We start from the raw sequence: 17215 nt of genomic DNA on the forward strand, positions 1-17215 counted from the left end.
TACAGATTGTTCAAGGTGTTCTGCCTCCGGGGTGAGTCCCTGTTCCGCTGTAATACGAATCCAAATCATATATTCTTTTTTTTTTTTCTAAAGATTTTATTTATTTATTTGACAGACAGAGATCACAAGTAGGCAGAGAGAGAGGGGAGAAAGCAGGCTCCCTGCTGAGCAGAGAGCCCAATGTGGGGCTCGATCCTAGGACCCTGAGATCATGACCTGAGCCGAAGGCAGAGGCTTTAACCCACTGAGCCACCCAGGCACCCCCAAATCATATATTCTTAAAAGAATAATAAGCTTATAAAGACAGACCAGCAGAAACAAGGACAAAATAAATTCCAATATAAAATATTATAATAAGCTGTAATGCCAGTAAGAAGGCTATTCCAGCTGGGAGTCAAAAAATAAAGAGCTAGAGATGTAACTAAGGATCCACCACACGAGATGTCCCAGGCTATGCGAGAAGACTATTTTGAGATGATGGGCAGGAGTATGTTCTTCGGGCATAGGTTTCTTCCATTTTCTTTCCTTCTTTTCTTTTCCCTCCCTCCCTTTGTATGCTTTACACAAATGACACACAAAATCATACTAGAGGCCATCAACATTCTCATGAGAAAATGATGAATTTTAACTAAAATTTTGTATGATCAAAAGGCAGCATTATTCAGACCGTATGTAATAGAAACACAGAAATTAGAGTAAAATAAGTATTTCCAACTTTGCTACAAGCTTAGTTGCAATTGTCCATGAAATAAGTTGAGTCCCTTAACAAAACATCATGGTTTTGTTTTCAACTTTTTACTTTAAAAAAAAAAATTTTTTTTTAAAGATTTTATTTATTTATTTGACAGAGATCACAAGCAGGCAGAGAAGCAGGCAGAGAGAGTGGGGGAGGGAGGCTCCCCGTTGAGCAGAGAGCCCGATGCGATTTGGGGCTTGATCCCAGGACCCTGGGATCATGATCTGAGCCCAAGGCAGAGGCTTTAACCCACTGAGCCACCCAGGCGCCCCTCAACTTTTTACTTTTATAAATAATGCTCAACAAACATTTGTATACATTTATCTCAAAGCACCTTGTTGATTTTTTTCTTCCAAAGGATTAGCTCTTAGAAACACACTGATTGGTTCAGAAGAGATATGTATTTTCAAGGCGGTTGAGATAGGTCATGTGGTGTCTGTAATCAGTTTTTATTACCAGCATCCTGGTCGGACATTGCCCGTTTCCTCTACTCTCAGCAGCATTTAATATGTAATCTTTATGAGTAGTTCCTGTTTCGTGTCATGTTGATAGTAGTCGTAGTTCATGAACAGAGTTCACATGTTAGTGTATGTCTAGCTTATATATGTGTTTATGTTATTTTTAAAGTCAGTTTGATACACATAGTGTTATTTTCACTTGAAACTTTTATAAGGGTAAATATTTTTAAATTGTTACTTTGTATTTTATGAACTGCCTAGTCAATTTAGTTCCCAATATTTTTATTTAAAGAGTTTTACCTTTTCTTTTCAGTTTTATAATAGTATACGAGATTTCAGTGTTATCCCGTCCTGTGTCATAAATGTATATTTTTTTGAGTTTAAGAAAAAGTAATTTTTCAAACTAAAGAGCGACAACTTGTATAATTTTAAATGTAAAGAGAGCTGTGGGCTACACGAACAAGAACTGTTTTTCTCCCTCTCTAGGTATTCTTTTTGCCATTAAGTAATACGATCCTCAGCTGTTTCAAGGATAACTCCATCTTCGCCTGGGAATGTGATACTCTTTCTTGCAGATACCAGCTGCCAGCTCCACCTGAAAGCTCTAGTATATTATACAAAGTATTTGCCGTGACCAGGTAAGGTGCATTTCACTTTTTGGTTTGACTTTTTTTTTTTTTTTAACGTAATCCCTCTACCCATCCTGGGGTTCAAACTCATGACCCTGAGATCAAGAGTCATACATCTCTCTGGACTGAGCCAGCCAGGCACCCTAGATGTAAATTTTTTTTTAAATGTTATTTTATTTAAATTCGGTTGATTAACGTGTAGTGCATCCCTAGTTTCAGAGAGAGCTCAGTGATGCATCAGTTGTGTGTGACACCCTGTGCTCATTCTGTCCTGTGAACTTGAGGCCTGTCACCCAGTTACCCCCTCCCTCCCCACCTCCCCTCCAGTAACCCTTACTTTGTTTCCTAGAGTTAAGAGTGTCTTACGGTTTGTATCCCTCTCCGATCCAAATGTACATTTTTAAAACACAGAATTTTTAAGAATTCTAGCTTCCAGGAAAATTTAACGAATTTTCATTCTGTTTTCATTATCTTATCGTCATGTGAGAAAATATTCCTTCGAACTTATATACGTTCTGTAGAACTTTTTCTTTTTAACTTACTGTGGCAAATTTCAAATGTACATAAAAATAGAAGAATACAGGAAACCCTAATTGTAGCATTCTCATTAGCTGTAATAACTTATAGCCATTTTTATTTTATCTATAACTCAACCTGTTACTACCTTCTACTGCCTACTGCATTAATTTAAAGCAAAACCCAAGCAATATCATTTCATCCATAAATATTTCAGTGTGTATCTCTAAAGAAAGGGTCCTTTTTGGAACATAACCATAGTACTATTGTCACTTTTTTTTCCCCCAAGTTTTTATTTAAACTCCAGTTAGTTAACCCATTTATCACACTTTTTAAAAATGATTAATTTCTTAATATTGTCATATAACAGTCTTTGTTCAAATCAGGAACCAAACAAGTTTCACATAGTATCTTGGATGATATATTCCTTTTCTAAGGTTTTCCTTGCTATTTGCTCGTTAAGGAACTGGTCTTTTGTCCTATAGCACTCTCTATATTTAAGGTTTTGCTTTTTATATCCCTGTGTTAGTGTTTAATATGATCCTGTCTTGTCTGTATTTCCTGTATACTGGTCACACCTAGATTTCCTATAAATTAGAGGCTTGGTCTGATTCAGGCTTGATTTGGGGTCAGGAAGACATGATAATGATAATGGTTTGCATACTTTCATCAGAAGAACACTTCTTTCGTGATTTAGTGGCTAGTGGCCATCGATGATCATGACCTAGAACCAGTATTGCCTTAAAGGTTAGCAAAATGGTGCCAGGCTAATTCTGTCATTCCTTCTTCCCTTATTTACCAGAAACCTTCTGTAGAGAGGAACTTCCTCTCGTCCACTCTTTGGTTATTTTATAGCTGCAAAGGAAAGTCAGGATAAATGCTTGCTTTCCCCGTCTTTAAAAAAAAAAAAAAAATTTTTTTTTTAGTGGAGCCCAGTATGGGGCTCAATCTCATGACTCTGAGATCAAGAGTCAGACTGACTTTGACTGTCTGATTTTTTTTATGAAAAATAATAAATTGGTTTATTGGCATCTTTCAGAGGTCGCCAGTGAGGGCTTTGTCTCTTTGTGAATGAATGGATTTAATCATAGTCGAAGTGATTCAGTCTGTTAACATTATCCGTAGTAATGCTCCCGTTCTCTTCCCTGTGACCACTGGAATTCTTTCAAGTTGGCTCTGAAAACCCTTTGATACAACCTGAGTTGTCTGTTTTGAAAGCTCTCATTCTTGCTCATCTGACGAGATGTGTTCCAGGCTTATCTTACGCATTTTCTATCCCAAACCTGGAATCGGCCATTTTTCTAAAGCGCCTGGATTTGTTTTAGGGGGTGATGATATTTCAAAACCCAGTCTGGATGCTAGGGGTACTCCTCGTGTGACTGATCTGGTCACTCTCCTTGGCCTTTCCAGTGGAAAGAGCTAGAAAATACATGTTATTTCCTTATTTTCCTCTCACCATCTTCGAAGTCATGAATAAATTCCATGAGTTCCACCGAGTGATACCGTGACTTGGTCTGACCTGTGCCTTGTCACAGCTATTACCCTCCTCCCACTACCCTGGCCTCTTTCGGACTCCTGTAATAGTCGCCTAATTTGGTCTCCTTGTTTTAAATTTCTTTTCCCTTCCTTTTCTTTTCTTTTCTTTTCTTTTCTTTTCTTTTTTTTGAGTTTATTTATTTATTTTGAGAGAGAGAGAGAGAGCACAAGTGGGGAGGAAAGGGGGAACCAGGCTTCCTGCTGAGCCCGGAACCCAATGCAGGGCTCTGTCCCAGGACCCTGGGATCATGACCTCAGCCAAAGGCAGACGCTTAACTGACTGAGCCACCCAGATGCCCTGATAGAGTGGTCTTTTCTTTTTCTTTTTTTTTTTTTTTTAAAGATTTTATTTATTTATTTGAGAGAGAGACAGTGAGAGAGAACATGAGAGGCGAGACGGTCAGAGGGAGAAGCACACTCCCCATGGAGCTGGGAGCCCGATGCGCAACTCGATCCCGGGACTCCAGGACCGTGACCTGAGCCGAAGGCAGTTGCTCAACCAACTGAGCCACGCAGGTGCCCTAGAGTGGTCTTTTTTTAAGTCATAAGTCGAATCATGTCACTTCCCTATTGAACTCCCTGAAAAGGCTTTACCTTACAGTCAGAATAAAATCCAAACTCCCCATAATATCCCTGAGGCCTCTGCCATCTGGCCTCGGTTTTCCTCGGTTTCCTCCTATTTACTTTCCCTTTAACACGATTCTGGCCACGATGGAACGTGCCTTCTCTGTCTTCCTGAGGGGGCTAACCTTATTCCTTTCTCAACAGCCACACATCGACCAGTCTGGAATACCGACCAGCATGGGATTCTTCCTCCAGATCATCCCGTAACTGGCCCACTCACATTTTTTAGGGAGTAGACCGTAGACCTTCCTCCTTTCCCAACCCTGTAACTCCCATCTCATGTTACAGCTCTTTATAAAACTTACCGGCAGCTGAGATCCCGTGCGTCTGTTTGCTGCCTTCCCTTCCTCTCGACTGAAAATCCCACAAGAGCCGGGATCCCGCCTGCCTGGTTCCCATTGTGTCCCTGGTGCCTGACAACACCTGGCTTGCAGTAGAGGCCTTGCAAGTCCTTGATGAATAAATGAGCAGCAGTGTCGCGAGCTAGTGCAGCGTATTACTTTTGTGCCTTGAAGAAGCAGCTTGGTTTGCGCAGGAAGAGAAGAAGTTGGGGCTTTTTGGGTTTTCATGTAGCAGTGCGGTACCAACTCAGTTTAGTCCTGTGTGAAGTAGAGGAAGTTGGGGAATGGTAATGACTTCGAGATTTTGGTGTAAAAGATAAATGTTACTCAGAAATCCTCAGTGAAGTCATCAAACAAGCATTTGTTAAGCTGGTATCTTGGTACAATACGTAAAAAATACACAGGCCGTAAACCTGAGCTTTCCCATATGGTAGCCACTGTTTGCATGGGACTGTTTAGTAAAAAATGAAGTTAATTTATTTCCTCAGAAGCATTAGGCACATTTCAAGTTCTCAGTCACATGTGGCCATAGTGAGCACGTTGGGCAGCGCGGGGAGAGAACATTTCGATCCCGCTGGGTCATGTTGGACCTCGCTGCTGGCAACAGTCCACCTGGTCATACTCCCTCACCTTTTGTTCCACAGAGATGGTCGCATCCTGGCTGCCGGAGGGAAGTCAAATCACCTTCACCTGTGGTGCTTGGACGCTAAACAGCTGTTCAGAATTATTCAGATGCCTACTAAAGTCCGAGCCATCCGCCACCTCGAATTTCTCCCCGATAGTTTTGATGCTGGTTCTAATCAGGTTAGTAAAATAAAGGTAGGACACTACACAATTTCTGAACTGTCTTTGCTTTTGTCCCGTGGTTGTTATAAGGACTTGAAATTGCTAAGATTACATGGAGTCTAAAATTGAAAAAAATTTACAATATTAGCTTCTGTGTATTATTGACAATTTACCCTTTTTTACCCTTTTTCTAAAATCAGTGTGCTCTAACTATGTGTCAGGCTCTATGGTTTACAGGGTGCTTTAGCATGTTGTTTTTTATTTGCACCATTACGTGGACTGACATTAAAACTTAGAAACATGAAGTGATTTGTCAACATTCCTATTAATTGTAAGGATTAAAGGGGGAAGTAGAATTTAAATTTTTCTTTTTGTTGTACTGTTTGATCTACCATAACTGTACCTCAGTTTTGTGAAACATGTTTTCTTTGTAACTTGCCTTAGTTTATAGAGTACCCCCACCACACATAACATTTTGTAAAAATTTTCTTTGCTTATGTATTTTATTTCATTTTATTCCTTTTTAAAAGTAGACTCCGCACCCAACATGGGGCTTAAACTCACGACCCTGAGATCAGAGTCACATTCTCTACAGACTGAATCAACCAGGCACCCTCACACCATTTTTCTTTTTAATAGTTGAGTAGTCAGACTTTAGCTTCCTTATCATAATTTGACTGTTTTGAGTCTTGTACTTTAACAAGTTATATATAACTCATGACCCTGACATCAAGAGTCACGTGGTCTGCCAACTAAGCTGGCCAAGTACTCCTAACATAAGGTTTTTGAATAGACAAGCATTCACAACATAAAAACATTTAAAAAAATAAATAAAATAAAAGGAAAGTAAAAACATAAAAGATAAAAAAAATAAAATATAAAAAACATTTAAAAATAAGACAATGATGTGAAATCTCTTATTCTTCTCTCCCTTTTGCCCAGTTACTCACTCTCCATAACCTCTGTTGTTCTAAGTCCAGTCTTTCTCCCACTTTTTTAATGCAGCTTTGTGCCTTGCATTTCTTTACTTTTTTTTTTTTTTTGCTTTTCTTCACTTAATTGACCTTAAAGATTGTTCTGTATCAGTACAGAATTTCTTTTTTTTTTTTTAACATCTCTATAGTATTTCATAATTTTTTAACCAGTGTTTAGTTATTGGGCACCTAGCCTATTTTTAGTTCTTCTTTACTACAAATAATGGTGCACTGAGGGGTGTCCTGATGGCTCAGTCAGTGAAGTGTCTGCCTTGGGCTCAGATCATGATCTCAGGGTCCTGGGATCGAGCCCCAAATTGAGCCCTGCATTGAGCTCCATACTCACCAGGAAGTCTGCCTCTGCCCCTCCCCGTGCTGTCTTATTCTCTTTCTCTCAAATAAATAGAATCTTAAAAAGCAAACAAACAAATAACGGTGCGCTGGATAACTTTTTGCATGTACCATTTCACACACCCCATTTCACCCAGAGCTGAAACAGTAGGGTCAAGGTGATGTGCGTCTGTCATTTTGAGGATCTTGCCAAATTGCCCTCTAGAAAGGTTGCATCAACTATGAATGGGGGGGGGTTCCGCCAGCCTGACCCGACAGAAGAGATTGCCACCTCCAGACTGCTTCCAGCCACTTCCAGACTGTCACCTCTCGTGTAGCAGGTGACGTCAGCATCTCGGTGCAGCCCGTGGTGGGCGGAGAAGCCGGGTGTGGACAAGCCAGTAGAGGGCTCTACTGTGTATTGACTTACACTTTTTTAGTACTTATTTTTAATTTTTCAAATTACGTGAGTTAAAACTAAGTTTTCCCCCCTTTAAAAACCAGTTTCCCGTTCCCCTTCCTTGCAGCCCACAGGCTTGCTTTCTCTATTCCCTCTTACACCTGCCAGAGTCAGGTTTCTGGCGACGCAGCAGGACCCGTGCTCGTTCTGATCAAGCTGTGGGGCTGGTGAACGAAAACAAAGCCTCCTCCCTCCTTGCCTTGACAGCCAGAGCGGAGGCCGAAGTGAAGGACTGTCTAATCAGCCCTATTCCTCTGAAGGGTCTGGTACGGATGCTTCCTGCCACAGTCCCCTGGGATGGGCACCTTGCTGCTTCTGGTCAGAGCCAGGCTTATCTAGACCTAAAAGGGGCAAATGTACATGAGCCTTAATTAGGAATTTTGAATGCAACAGCTCTTTACCAGTAGAATCTCTGACTCTCCTCCCCTCAAAAAAAGAAAAAAACAAGCCCATATATAACTATATACACATATGTACATGTAAGTATGTGTAGTTTCATGTTAAGGAGTTGACTGTTTTTAATTGTATAATTGACATAAAACATTAGGTTCATAATGATTTGATATTTGTACACATTGTATAATGATCATGTAGTAACTCTAGTTAACTTCTGAGACCTTTGACTTTCTAAATGTGCTTTTGGAACTCATATTGTTTCTCTTTACCCTTAGGTTCTTGGAGTGCTAAGTCAAGATGGTATAATGAGATTCATCAATACACAGACTTGTAAACTTCTCTTTGAAATTGGGAGTCTTGATGAAGGAATTAGCTCATCAGTAATTAGCCCACATGGACGGTACATTGCCTCCATTATGGAAAACGGAAGTCTGAACATATACTCAGTTCAAGCTCTAACCCAGGAAATAAATAAGGTATGTGATCAAGTAAAGAACATCACAATTTTTTTTTTAAGATTTAAATGCTGTATCATCAAAAATAAAATCTTGGCGCGCCTGGGTGGCTCAGTCGGTTAAGCGTCAGTCTTCGGCTCAGGTCATGATCCCAGGGTCCTGGGATAGAGCCCTGCATCGGGCTCTCTGCTCAGTGGGGAGCCTGCTTCTCCCTCGGTGCTTTCCCTTCCTTTCTTTCTCTCAAATAAATAAAATCTTAAAAACAGACAAAATTTTTATGCCATGATTTTCTAAATTCCTTGGACCTTATCCATACATCTGGTGTTGGGTTTTTTTCCCCTCTTCCTCCCAAAGCCGCATGTCCCTTACAACCCCAAGATTTAAGATTCACAGGCTCTACCCACTGAGTCAGCCAGGCCCCTCCACCCTGCGCTCAGCGCTGTGCTCCTTAACTTGCTGCCGTCCGCACAGGCATCTGTGGGTCCCTGTCCCGTTCAGCGTGCCTCGTGATCTCCTTCCCAGAAGACATCTTCAATCCCGGCCTCTCCATTTCTGTCCCGGTCTCTCTTCCCATCTTACAGGCTAGAAATCTTGGCGCACGACGACCGTTTCCATATATCTTTAGATCTAGCCAATATTAAGTCGTAATTCTTAAATTTGAAATAATACCTATATAAATGCAGCCTGTTGTCCCTCTCCACGTTAACCATCCCTGTATTTATACTGACTAACAACTCTTGCGTTCACAATAATTTAATCCAAAATACCAAAACTCAAAGCCCTTGGGGCCTGCCTCTGCCCATCAGTCCACATTTTATATAGCATGGCTCCAGAAGAATACTGTCCTCATCGTTTCTAAGCAGCTTCCTTTCTTTCGCCTGATACTTGAAATCCACACTCGAAGGCCTGTCAGAGTCTTCTCTAATCTTGCCTACTCTGCTGTCTCACTTCCCCAGACTTGTAGCTTCCCTCACATCCCCCCATAGAGTCCATTCTCATTTCTGCATCTGCGGCAGTGTTCATTTCACCTCAAGTCTACTTCCCACTTCTCCTTTATGGTTATCTAGAATTTCCCCAGCTTGTTGCCTAGTCTCATTGTCTGTGTGCAGCCTTGCGAGGTCCGGAGTCAGGCTGCTGGCCCTGAGAAGAACTTTGCTGAGCACCTGGTCTGACCCATTTCCTTTTTTTTTTTTAAGATTTTATTTATTTATTTGACAGAGAAGTAGGCAGGCGGCAGAAAGAGAGGAGGAAGCAGCCTGATGTGGGGCTCAATCCCAGGACCCTGAAATCATAACCTGAGCCGAAGGCAGAGGCTTTAACCTACTGAGCCACCCAGGCGCCCCGTGACCATTTCCTTTTATGGACGAAGAAGCTCGAGCCTCAGCCTCATCACACAGCTAGTCATCAGCTGGGCCCCGTGTTCGGTTCTTCAAATGACATAGTCTTTGTGCTATGTGTGTGCTCCTTCTCGTGCTCTTTATCTTCTTTTTTTTTTTTAATTAGACAAGTAATAATGTCGAGGCAGAAAAAAAATCAAAAGATAACAGATAAGTGAAGAGATGAGACTCACTCAGTCCCTCCTTTCTCAGATGATGTTGGGGGGATATTTTCCCAGGCTTTTTTTCCCTCTGTTTGTAAACGTGGAGAGTCCATACTCAATCTTTGTGGATTCTGTAACAGTGAATTCGCCTCCTGGTAAAAACACACCTGTGACCCGGGGCAGGACTCAGCACACACTGACAGGCGTTCACACCAGCCGAGCCCCGGAGCCCCGAGGGGCTGAGCTCCTCTGCACCGGTCACGCCTGGCTGCGCTCGGCCTTCTTATTTCCACTCTCATTCTGCAAATGAGTGTCCTTTCCTCGGTCTGTTTACTGTCACATTTTTCCCATGTCTGTGCTTTTTGTTGTTGGTTTTGCTCTTTAAATGCCCCCCCACCGACCCCCCCGCACATCACTGACATGCTAAGCGCAGGAAGGTTGCGGTGCGGAAGCTCAGTCTGCGCACACTAATAGTGCTGTGGGCCTGAGTTCGGCGCTCACGAGTCAACCATGTGTGTGCAGCAACGGTCTTTGAACACAGACAGATGCTGGACAAAGTTCTATGTTGATCGGTTGACAGAAATGCTGTGATCACTGGCTCCCAGGGCCGAGCGGTATTTCCCCCAGGAGCGGCGATTCAGTATCACGAACTCGGTACTTGCAGCTTCTTTACAGGACAGGACTGCGGCGAATGCGGAGCATCTGCAATGTGTGTGCGCGTGCGCATTGCTACGTTTTCTTTAACCGTATGGAATCAGCCTCTACTGTTCGCGTAAACATTGGTAATTGTAATGACATTGTTTGCTCTTAAGGAGGGTTTTCAGCTTAGCTGAATTTTGCAGGAGCTAGGTACAGGGTATTAATAGATGTGGGCAGAGAGACCTGGGAAAAACCGGAGAGTAGGTCAGTGACTTCCTCTCTGCCGTTTGTTAAGCAAATTAACATCATACTGACTAGAAAAGCTAGCATATAACGGAAGTAGGATAATCCTTTTTTCTTTTGCTTTTGTACACATTCCCAGCACTATCTGTTTTCCTGACTTTTGCAGGCTTACAAGGAGGCTTAGGTCTGTAGTTTCTACAAAACTGACCCATGTCCCATTCCTTCAAGGTCTGTTTTTTGGCCATTGGAGAATTACTGGTATTGTGCTAATAAGGAAGCTAATTCCTACTTATGTATTGAAGCTTTAACACTACTAAGGTATGGCTATGCAGGCCATATCTTAGGCCCTAACTTTTTGGGAGATTGTATTTCATGGAAGCACGTGGAAGTCAAGAAGAAAAGATGTGGCACTAGAATAGAAAAGAAATTTTCTTTTTATTTACTTGACAGAGAGAGCACAAATAGGCAGAGGGAGAGGGAGAAGCAGGCTCTCCGCCAAGCAGGGCTCGATCCCAGGACTCCGGGATCATGACCTGAGCTGAAGGCAGATGCTCAACCAAGGGAGTCACGCAGACCCCCCTAGAATAAAAATTTTAGTAAAGATTTGGAAGAATGGGTTGAGTTTAGAAGATAATTCAAGGATATTAAAAGTGGGCAATATTCAGAAGTCAGACCAGGTTTAATTGCATTTCATAGATGAAATTAAAGAATTGAAAAATTAATCATAGACTAGGTGGCAATCATACTTTTTTGGGGGGGGGGGACCAGAGCTATTGTTTTATTGTCCATTATCCTTGAGTTCTTTCTTGATGTGAATAAAGGACAATGTCTCTGAGAAAAACACTATTTAAAAAACCTTATTGAGGGGCATCTGAGTGGCTCAGTGGGTTAAGCCTCTAAGGTTAAGCCTCTGCCTTCTGTTCAGGTCATTATCTCAGGGTCCTGGGATTGAGCCCTGCATCAGGCTCCCTGTTCGATGGGGAACCTGCTTCCTCCTCTCTCTCTGCCTGCCTCTCTGCCTACTTGTGATTCCTCTCTGTCAAATAAATAAATAAAACCTTAAAAAAAAATCCTTATAGAAACAGTTACAACTGTGGGCACTTGGGTGGCTCAGTTGGTTAAGCGTCTGTCTTCACCTTAGGTATGGTGATCCCGGGGTCCTGAGATTGAGTCCCACATTGGGCTCTCTGCTCAGCAGGGAGTCTGCTTCTCCCTCTCTGCCTTCTGCTCTGCCTACCTGTTCTTGTTCACATTGTCTCTCTCTGTCAAATAAACTTTAAAAAGAATAAAAAACAGTTGCAACTTTAAATGCTTTTTATAGTAATTTCAAAGCAAAAATTTAGTATCTATGCCATGTATATTATCACATTACCTACTGTTTACATTTTACAGTGTTATGTATTCATCATGGCAATAAGGGAAGACTTTTTTTTAAGATTTTATTTATCTGAGGGGCACCTGGGTGGCTCAGTGGGTTGAGCCTCTGCCTTCAGCTCAGGTCATGATCTCAGGGTCCTGGGATCAAGCCCCGCATTGGGCTGTCTGCTCAGCAAGGAGCCAGCTTCCCCCCCCCCCTGCCTGCCTCTCTGCCTACTTGTGATCTCTGTCAAATAAATAAATAAAATCTTTTAAAAAAAGATTTTATTTACCTAAATAAAATCTTTAAAAAAAAAAGATTTTATTTATTTGAGAGAAAGCACGAGAGAGCTAGTGAGCATGAGCGACGGGGGGCAGGCATTGCGGGGGGCAGTGGGAGAGGGAGACTCCCCACCGAGCATGGAACCTGACACAGAGCTCGATCCCAGGACCCTGAGATCATGACCTGAGCTGAAGTCAGCTGCGTAACCCGACTGAGCCACCCAGGCGCCCCAGGGAAGACTTTTTTGGACTCAGACAGTAGGCTGCACGTTTCAAAAGCAGAAGTCCTAAACCCCTGAAGATAACATGAGAAAAGTCTTTGAAACCTCAAAGTAGTCTTTTAGTCATCTATGTTATAAAAAAGGGTCAAGATGTTTGCTTTGTTCTACTTTTTTCTTCTGGGAGTATGAGGGGAGGAGGTCAGAAAGTTTGGTGTCTTTTCAAAGAGCTTTCCCGAGGAGTGGTTATTCATTTTCATTAGACATTATCTTGGAAGATCACTGTCTGGCTTTCATGACAATGTGAATGCAAGGTACTGTGTCTAACGTGTGTTTTTTTGAAATCTAATGTGTCCACTTGGACATACGGTGTCTTCCCTGGGTTGTTCTTCTCTGTTTTCATATGAAAGGAATAGGAAACTTTGGCTTCCAGAAAAATCTTTTAAAAATCACACATCCACCTTGTCTTTGATTTGGGTCTGGGCTAATTACTAAGAAAACTTTTAGAATAATGGCCTCAAACATTTAAATGGTCTGTGAAAGTCATTGTACTTTCATAATATTTAGAACTCAGGAAGCCTGGGTTGCCTTATCTGCTCATTTCCTTTGAACACAGATCTTTTGGTTTCAAAGTGGTATTATTCATAGAGAAAATGTGCTAGTGAATCATTTTCCCTTAAGTAAATTGTTGGGGTTAATTTTCTTGTTATTTTCCCATAAAAATGAGAGGTGCTGTCCAAATTTCTCGTTAAGCTGTTGATGCCGTAGGGGACTAACAGCCTTCTCCGTGGAGTCAGGAACAGAGAGGCAGGCGTCCCATGCCTCTAGAGGAATGTCGTCTGACAACTCCCTCAAAGAAGTTTACTTGAGCCCAAAGAATACTAGGGCGCTTCTCTCCCTGTTCTAGGAGGGCCCTATGTCCAACTGTGCCTTCTCTGCCGATTACCACAACTAACTTTATCACGTAAATGTAAAAAAAAAAAAATGGATTAGGGGTGCTTGGGTGGCATCTGCCTTTGGCTCAGGTCGTGAAGGTCGTGAAGCCCTGGGGTCCTGGGATCGAGTCCCACATCGGGCTCTCCGCTCACTGGGGAGTCTGCTTCTTCCTCTGCCTCTGCCTCCTCCCCGCCCCGCACACGCTCACTTGCTCTTTCTCATGCTTGCTCTCTCAAATAAAACATCTTTAAAAAAAAATAGATTGATATACTATGATTTAAGGCCAGCTTTCAAGGGATAAATTTTGTGTTGTTGTTAATCATGTATCTTAATTGTGTTCTTCAAAGGAATTTGGCAGAAATTTGTTTTGATTTAACAACAAGGGAACATTCTTGGATATTTTATGGACACTTTTTGTTTGAAGAATAATGATGCATGTTAAGGCACATGATGAAACTGGTCACAACAACTTTTGCAAATCCTGCGTGGACAGGTCTGTTTTCCAAGGATAACCACTCGATTTTATTTTTTCCCCCTTTTTAGCCACCTCCTCCCTTAGTGAAAGTGATTGAAGATGTGCCCAAGCGTAAACTGAATTCCGGGGACCTTAAGATGAAAGTAACAACGGGAAGGGTCCAGCGGCCGGCAAAATCAAGGGAAAACAGCATGCAAACCAGAATCCTGAAGCAAGACCTGGCTGGTAGTTTTGAAAATAAAGAGGTAAGAATATAGTATAATTACACTTCTGTTTGTCATAGACTCTGCTGTGGACAAGATACCTTAGGCCATCATCACTTGTCCCTCTCTTAGAAGTTAAAGGAAAGATACGAAGAGAAGAAAGTTGTATCTGAAATGACAACTTCTAAATTTCTAAGTTTTAAATGTATAATTAGTACGTTTATGGTTTTTAAAGAAGTCAGACAGTATAGAAGTGCACTGGCCAGTACGCTAGCCGCTAGCCTTGTGTGGCTCATGAGAACCTGAGATGTGCTTAGTCTGAGCTGAGATGTGCTATGCAGGGGAAATGCTCATCTGATATTGAAAACTTCGTAGAAGCAGAGGAATATAAAATATCTTGGGGCGCCTGGCTAGTTCAGTTAGAAAAGCATGCAACGCTTGACCGTGGGGCCATGATTTCACGCTCCACCTTGGCTATAGAGATGACTCAAATAAGTAAATACATTTTTAAAAAAAGGAATATGAAATATATCTTATTAGTAATTTTATGTTGATTATAGGTTGAAATGATAATATTTTGGTTACCTTGGGTTCAGTGAAACATTATGAAACTTAATTTTACTTTCTTAATGTAGTTCTAGAAAACTTAAAATTACATTCATGGCTGGCATTATCTGTTAGTGCTAGTATAGAAGGTTATGAAGGGAAAAATAAAAATACGCCTTTCTCCCTCCTGTCCTGCCCGCTCTTCTCCACACGTCCCTGAGGTAACCACCACTGGTCATTGTTGCTTCCTTCAGAAGTCTTCCCTGCGTGTGTAGACATACACCCGTCTGCGTGTCTTAACCTTCCTATTTCTTTTTTACATGAATGGAATCATACTATAGCACTGTTCTGTGACTTTGATCCCTTAAGGTGTTAACTGTCTGTTCGCATTTATGCCTGAGGTCCTACAACATTTAAAAAATACTTGCATTGTATTGCCCTTGTGGCTCTACCTTGGCCTTAGTTTACTCTGCTTAGCTGGCATTTGGATGGTGTCGTGAGTCTCCTGTTAATACAGTCTGCGATGCGGTGCGTTGTCTTACACAGTGATCTTCAAACATTTGGACAAGTGTATCTGGAGAAGGAGAATTTTTAAGTCACAGTATGGACAAAATTTTTTTTAAAAAATATTTTATTTATTTATTTGACAGAGAGAGATCACAAGTAGGCAGAGAGGTAGTCAGAGAGAGAGAGAGGAGGAAGCAGGCTCCCTGCTGAGCAGAGAGCCCGATACGGGGACTCGATCCCAGGACCCTGATTGAGATCATGACCTGAGCTGAAGGCAGCGGCTTAACCCACTGAGCCACCCAGGCGCCCCTGGACAAAAATTTTGATGGTAGAAGCCAAATGGTTCTAAGAAAGAATGTACCACTTTGCCTTTTTGCCTTAGGATGATCTGGTACTCTGTGTGTGTGTGTGTGTGTGTGTGTGTGTGTGTGTGTGTGTGAGATTTATTCAAGACAAACTTAGAAACAACCAAAATGTCCAATGGCATGTAAATTATGATAGAGCTAGACACTAGAAGTCTAAGAATATGTAAGAGGAAAGGGAAATAATTACAGTATGTTAAATATAAAAAGCAAGTTACAAGAACTGTGTGCTTGGATATCAGTTTGATTTAAAAAGAACAGGAGTACCTGTGTATTATTTTCAAAAAAAAACCAAGATGCTAATAGAATTACCTTTAAGGGAAGGGCTTTCAGTCAGTTTTATTTTCTTCTTTCATATATATATTTTTTATTTTCCTAATTTTCTGCAAAAAGCATATTTTACTTTGGAGTTGAAAGTAAATATAAGTATCAGTAAAGAAGTTGCTAACATTTTCAAGGACTTTTAAAACTTTTTATTGACATTAAATCAGTCACACAGAAAAGTACACTTAAACATACAGCTCAGTGAATTTTTACAGACTGGACACACCTGTATGATTGGCACCAGACCAAAAATTGGTCATTACCAGCACCCCAGAAGGGCCTCTCCTGGTCCCTTCCAGACACTTTCCCCCTCTCCCCCAAGGATGACTACTCTCCTGACTTGCAATATATACCTTAGGTTCTGCCTTTTTTTGTCCTTATATAATATAATTGGATCCTTCAGTTTGTACTCCTTTGCATGTGGCTTCTTTCTTGCAACATTATGTTTGATTTATGTTTGAGAAATCCATGTAGTTGTAAATCATTCACTTGTAGCTGTGTAAAATTCCATCGTGTGAATAAACCAGATGTTATCCATTTTGCAGTCAGTAGGCATCTGGGTGGTTTCCTTTTTTATTTTCTGCTGTTAGAAGTAGAGCTGCTGTGCACATTGTGGCTTCTCTGTTGGTGAACATAGGACACGTTTATGCTGAATATAAACCTAGGAACGGAATTACCGGCTTGCTGGCAATGCTTCTCTTCTGCTGTAGTAAGCTGTCAGTTTCCCCAAGAAGGTGATTGAAACAATTTATATTCCCACCAAGAGGTATTAGAGAGCTCTAGTTGCTCCAAATTCTCACCAACATTTAACGTTTGCCACATTAATTTTAATGACCTCTTTTTCCCTCGGAGCATTTTAAAACTGTGAAACCCACATAAAAAGAAAGAGAAAAAAGTGTTATCTACAGGGAAATTGATTAGAAACCCAGGGGCCAGAGTTTTCAGTGGAGGCTGGTTATGTAGGCATCCTCCGTTCAGTCCTCTGTTCAGTACATCGCAAAATCCCAGACTCTGCAAGGAAAACAGGTGTTCAGCCTAAATCACAGTATACGAACAATTTACACACAGTGAGCCACTCTTAGAGGTTCTGCGGATAGTGGGAACTTTCCCAAAACCCAGGTTTCTAGACCCCAGACAACCTTGCAAGTATGCCTTTCTAAGGCATAGCATTCTCAGACTTGCCATGTTAACACTTTTCTGGACATACCTGTATCCACATTAAGAAACAGAGTATTACCAATAGCCTTGTAGCTCCTGTGCTTATCCCTAGCCACATTTCTTTCCCTATCCCATAGATGTAACTATCGTCCTCATTTTTGTGTAAATTATGTCCTCGATTTTCT

The 17215-nt window shown here is 41.5% G+C and overlaps 1 protein-coding gene across 5 annotated transcripts in view; it reads left to right on the plus strand.

Moving 5' to 3' along the window:
• Positions 1 to 17215, plus strand: part of TBC1D31 (TBC1 domain family member 31) — a 68758-nt gene that overhangs the window by 17549 nt on the left and 33994 nt on the right. For all 5 annotated transcript variants that reach the window (XM_059395100.1, XM_059395101.1, XM_059395103.1 and 2 more), the window contains 4 exons: positions 1681 to 1832; positions 5485 to 5644; positions 8062 to 8262; positions 13999 to 14175. In XM_059395100.1, coding sequence (XP_059251083.1) covers positions 1681 to 1832; positions 5485 to 5644; positions 8062 to 8262; positions 13999 to 14175 — 690 coding nt within the window. The remainder of the gene's footprint in view (positions 1 to 1680; positions 1833 to 5484; positions 5645 to 8061; positions 8263 to 13998; positions 14176 to 17215) is intronic.

Source organism: Mustela nigripes, chromosome 3, assembly GCF_022355385.1.
Source record: "Mustela nigripes isolate SB6536 chromosome 3, MUSNIG.SB6536, whole genome shotgun sequence".
NCBI classification, from domain to species: Eukaryota; Metazoa; Chordata; class Mammalia; order Carnivora; family Mustelidae; genus Mustela; species Mustela nigripes.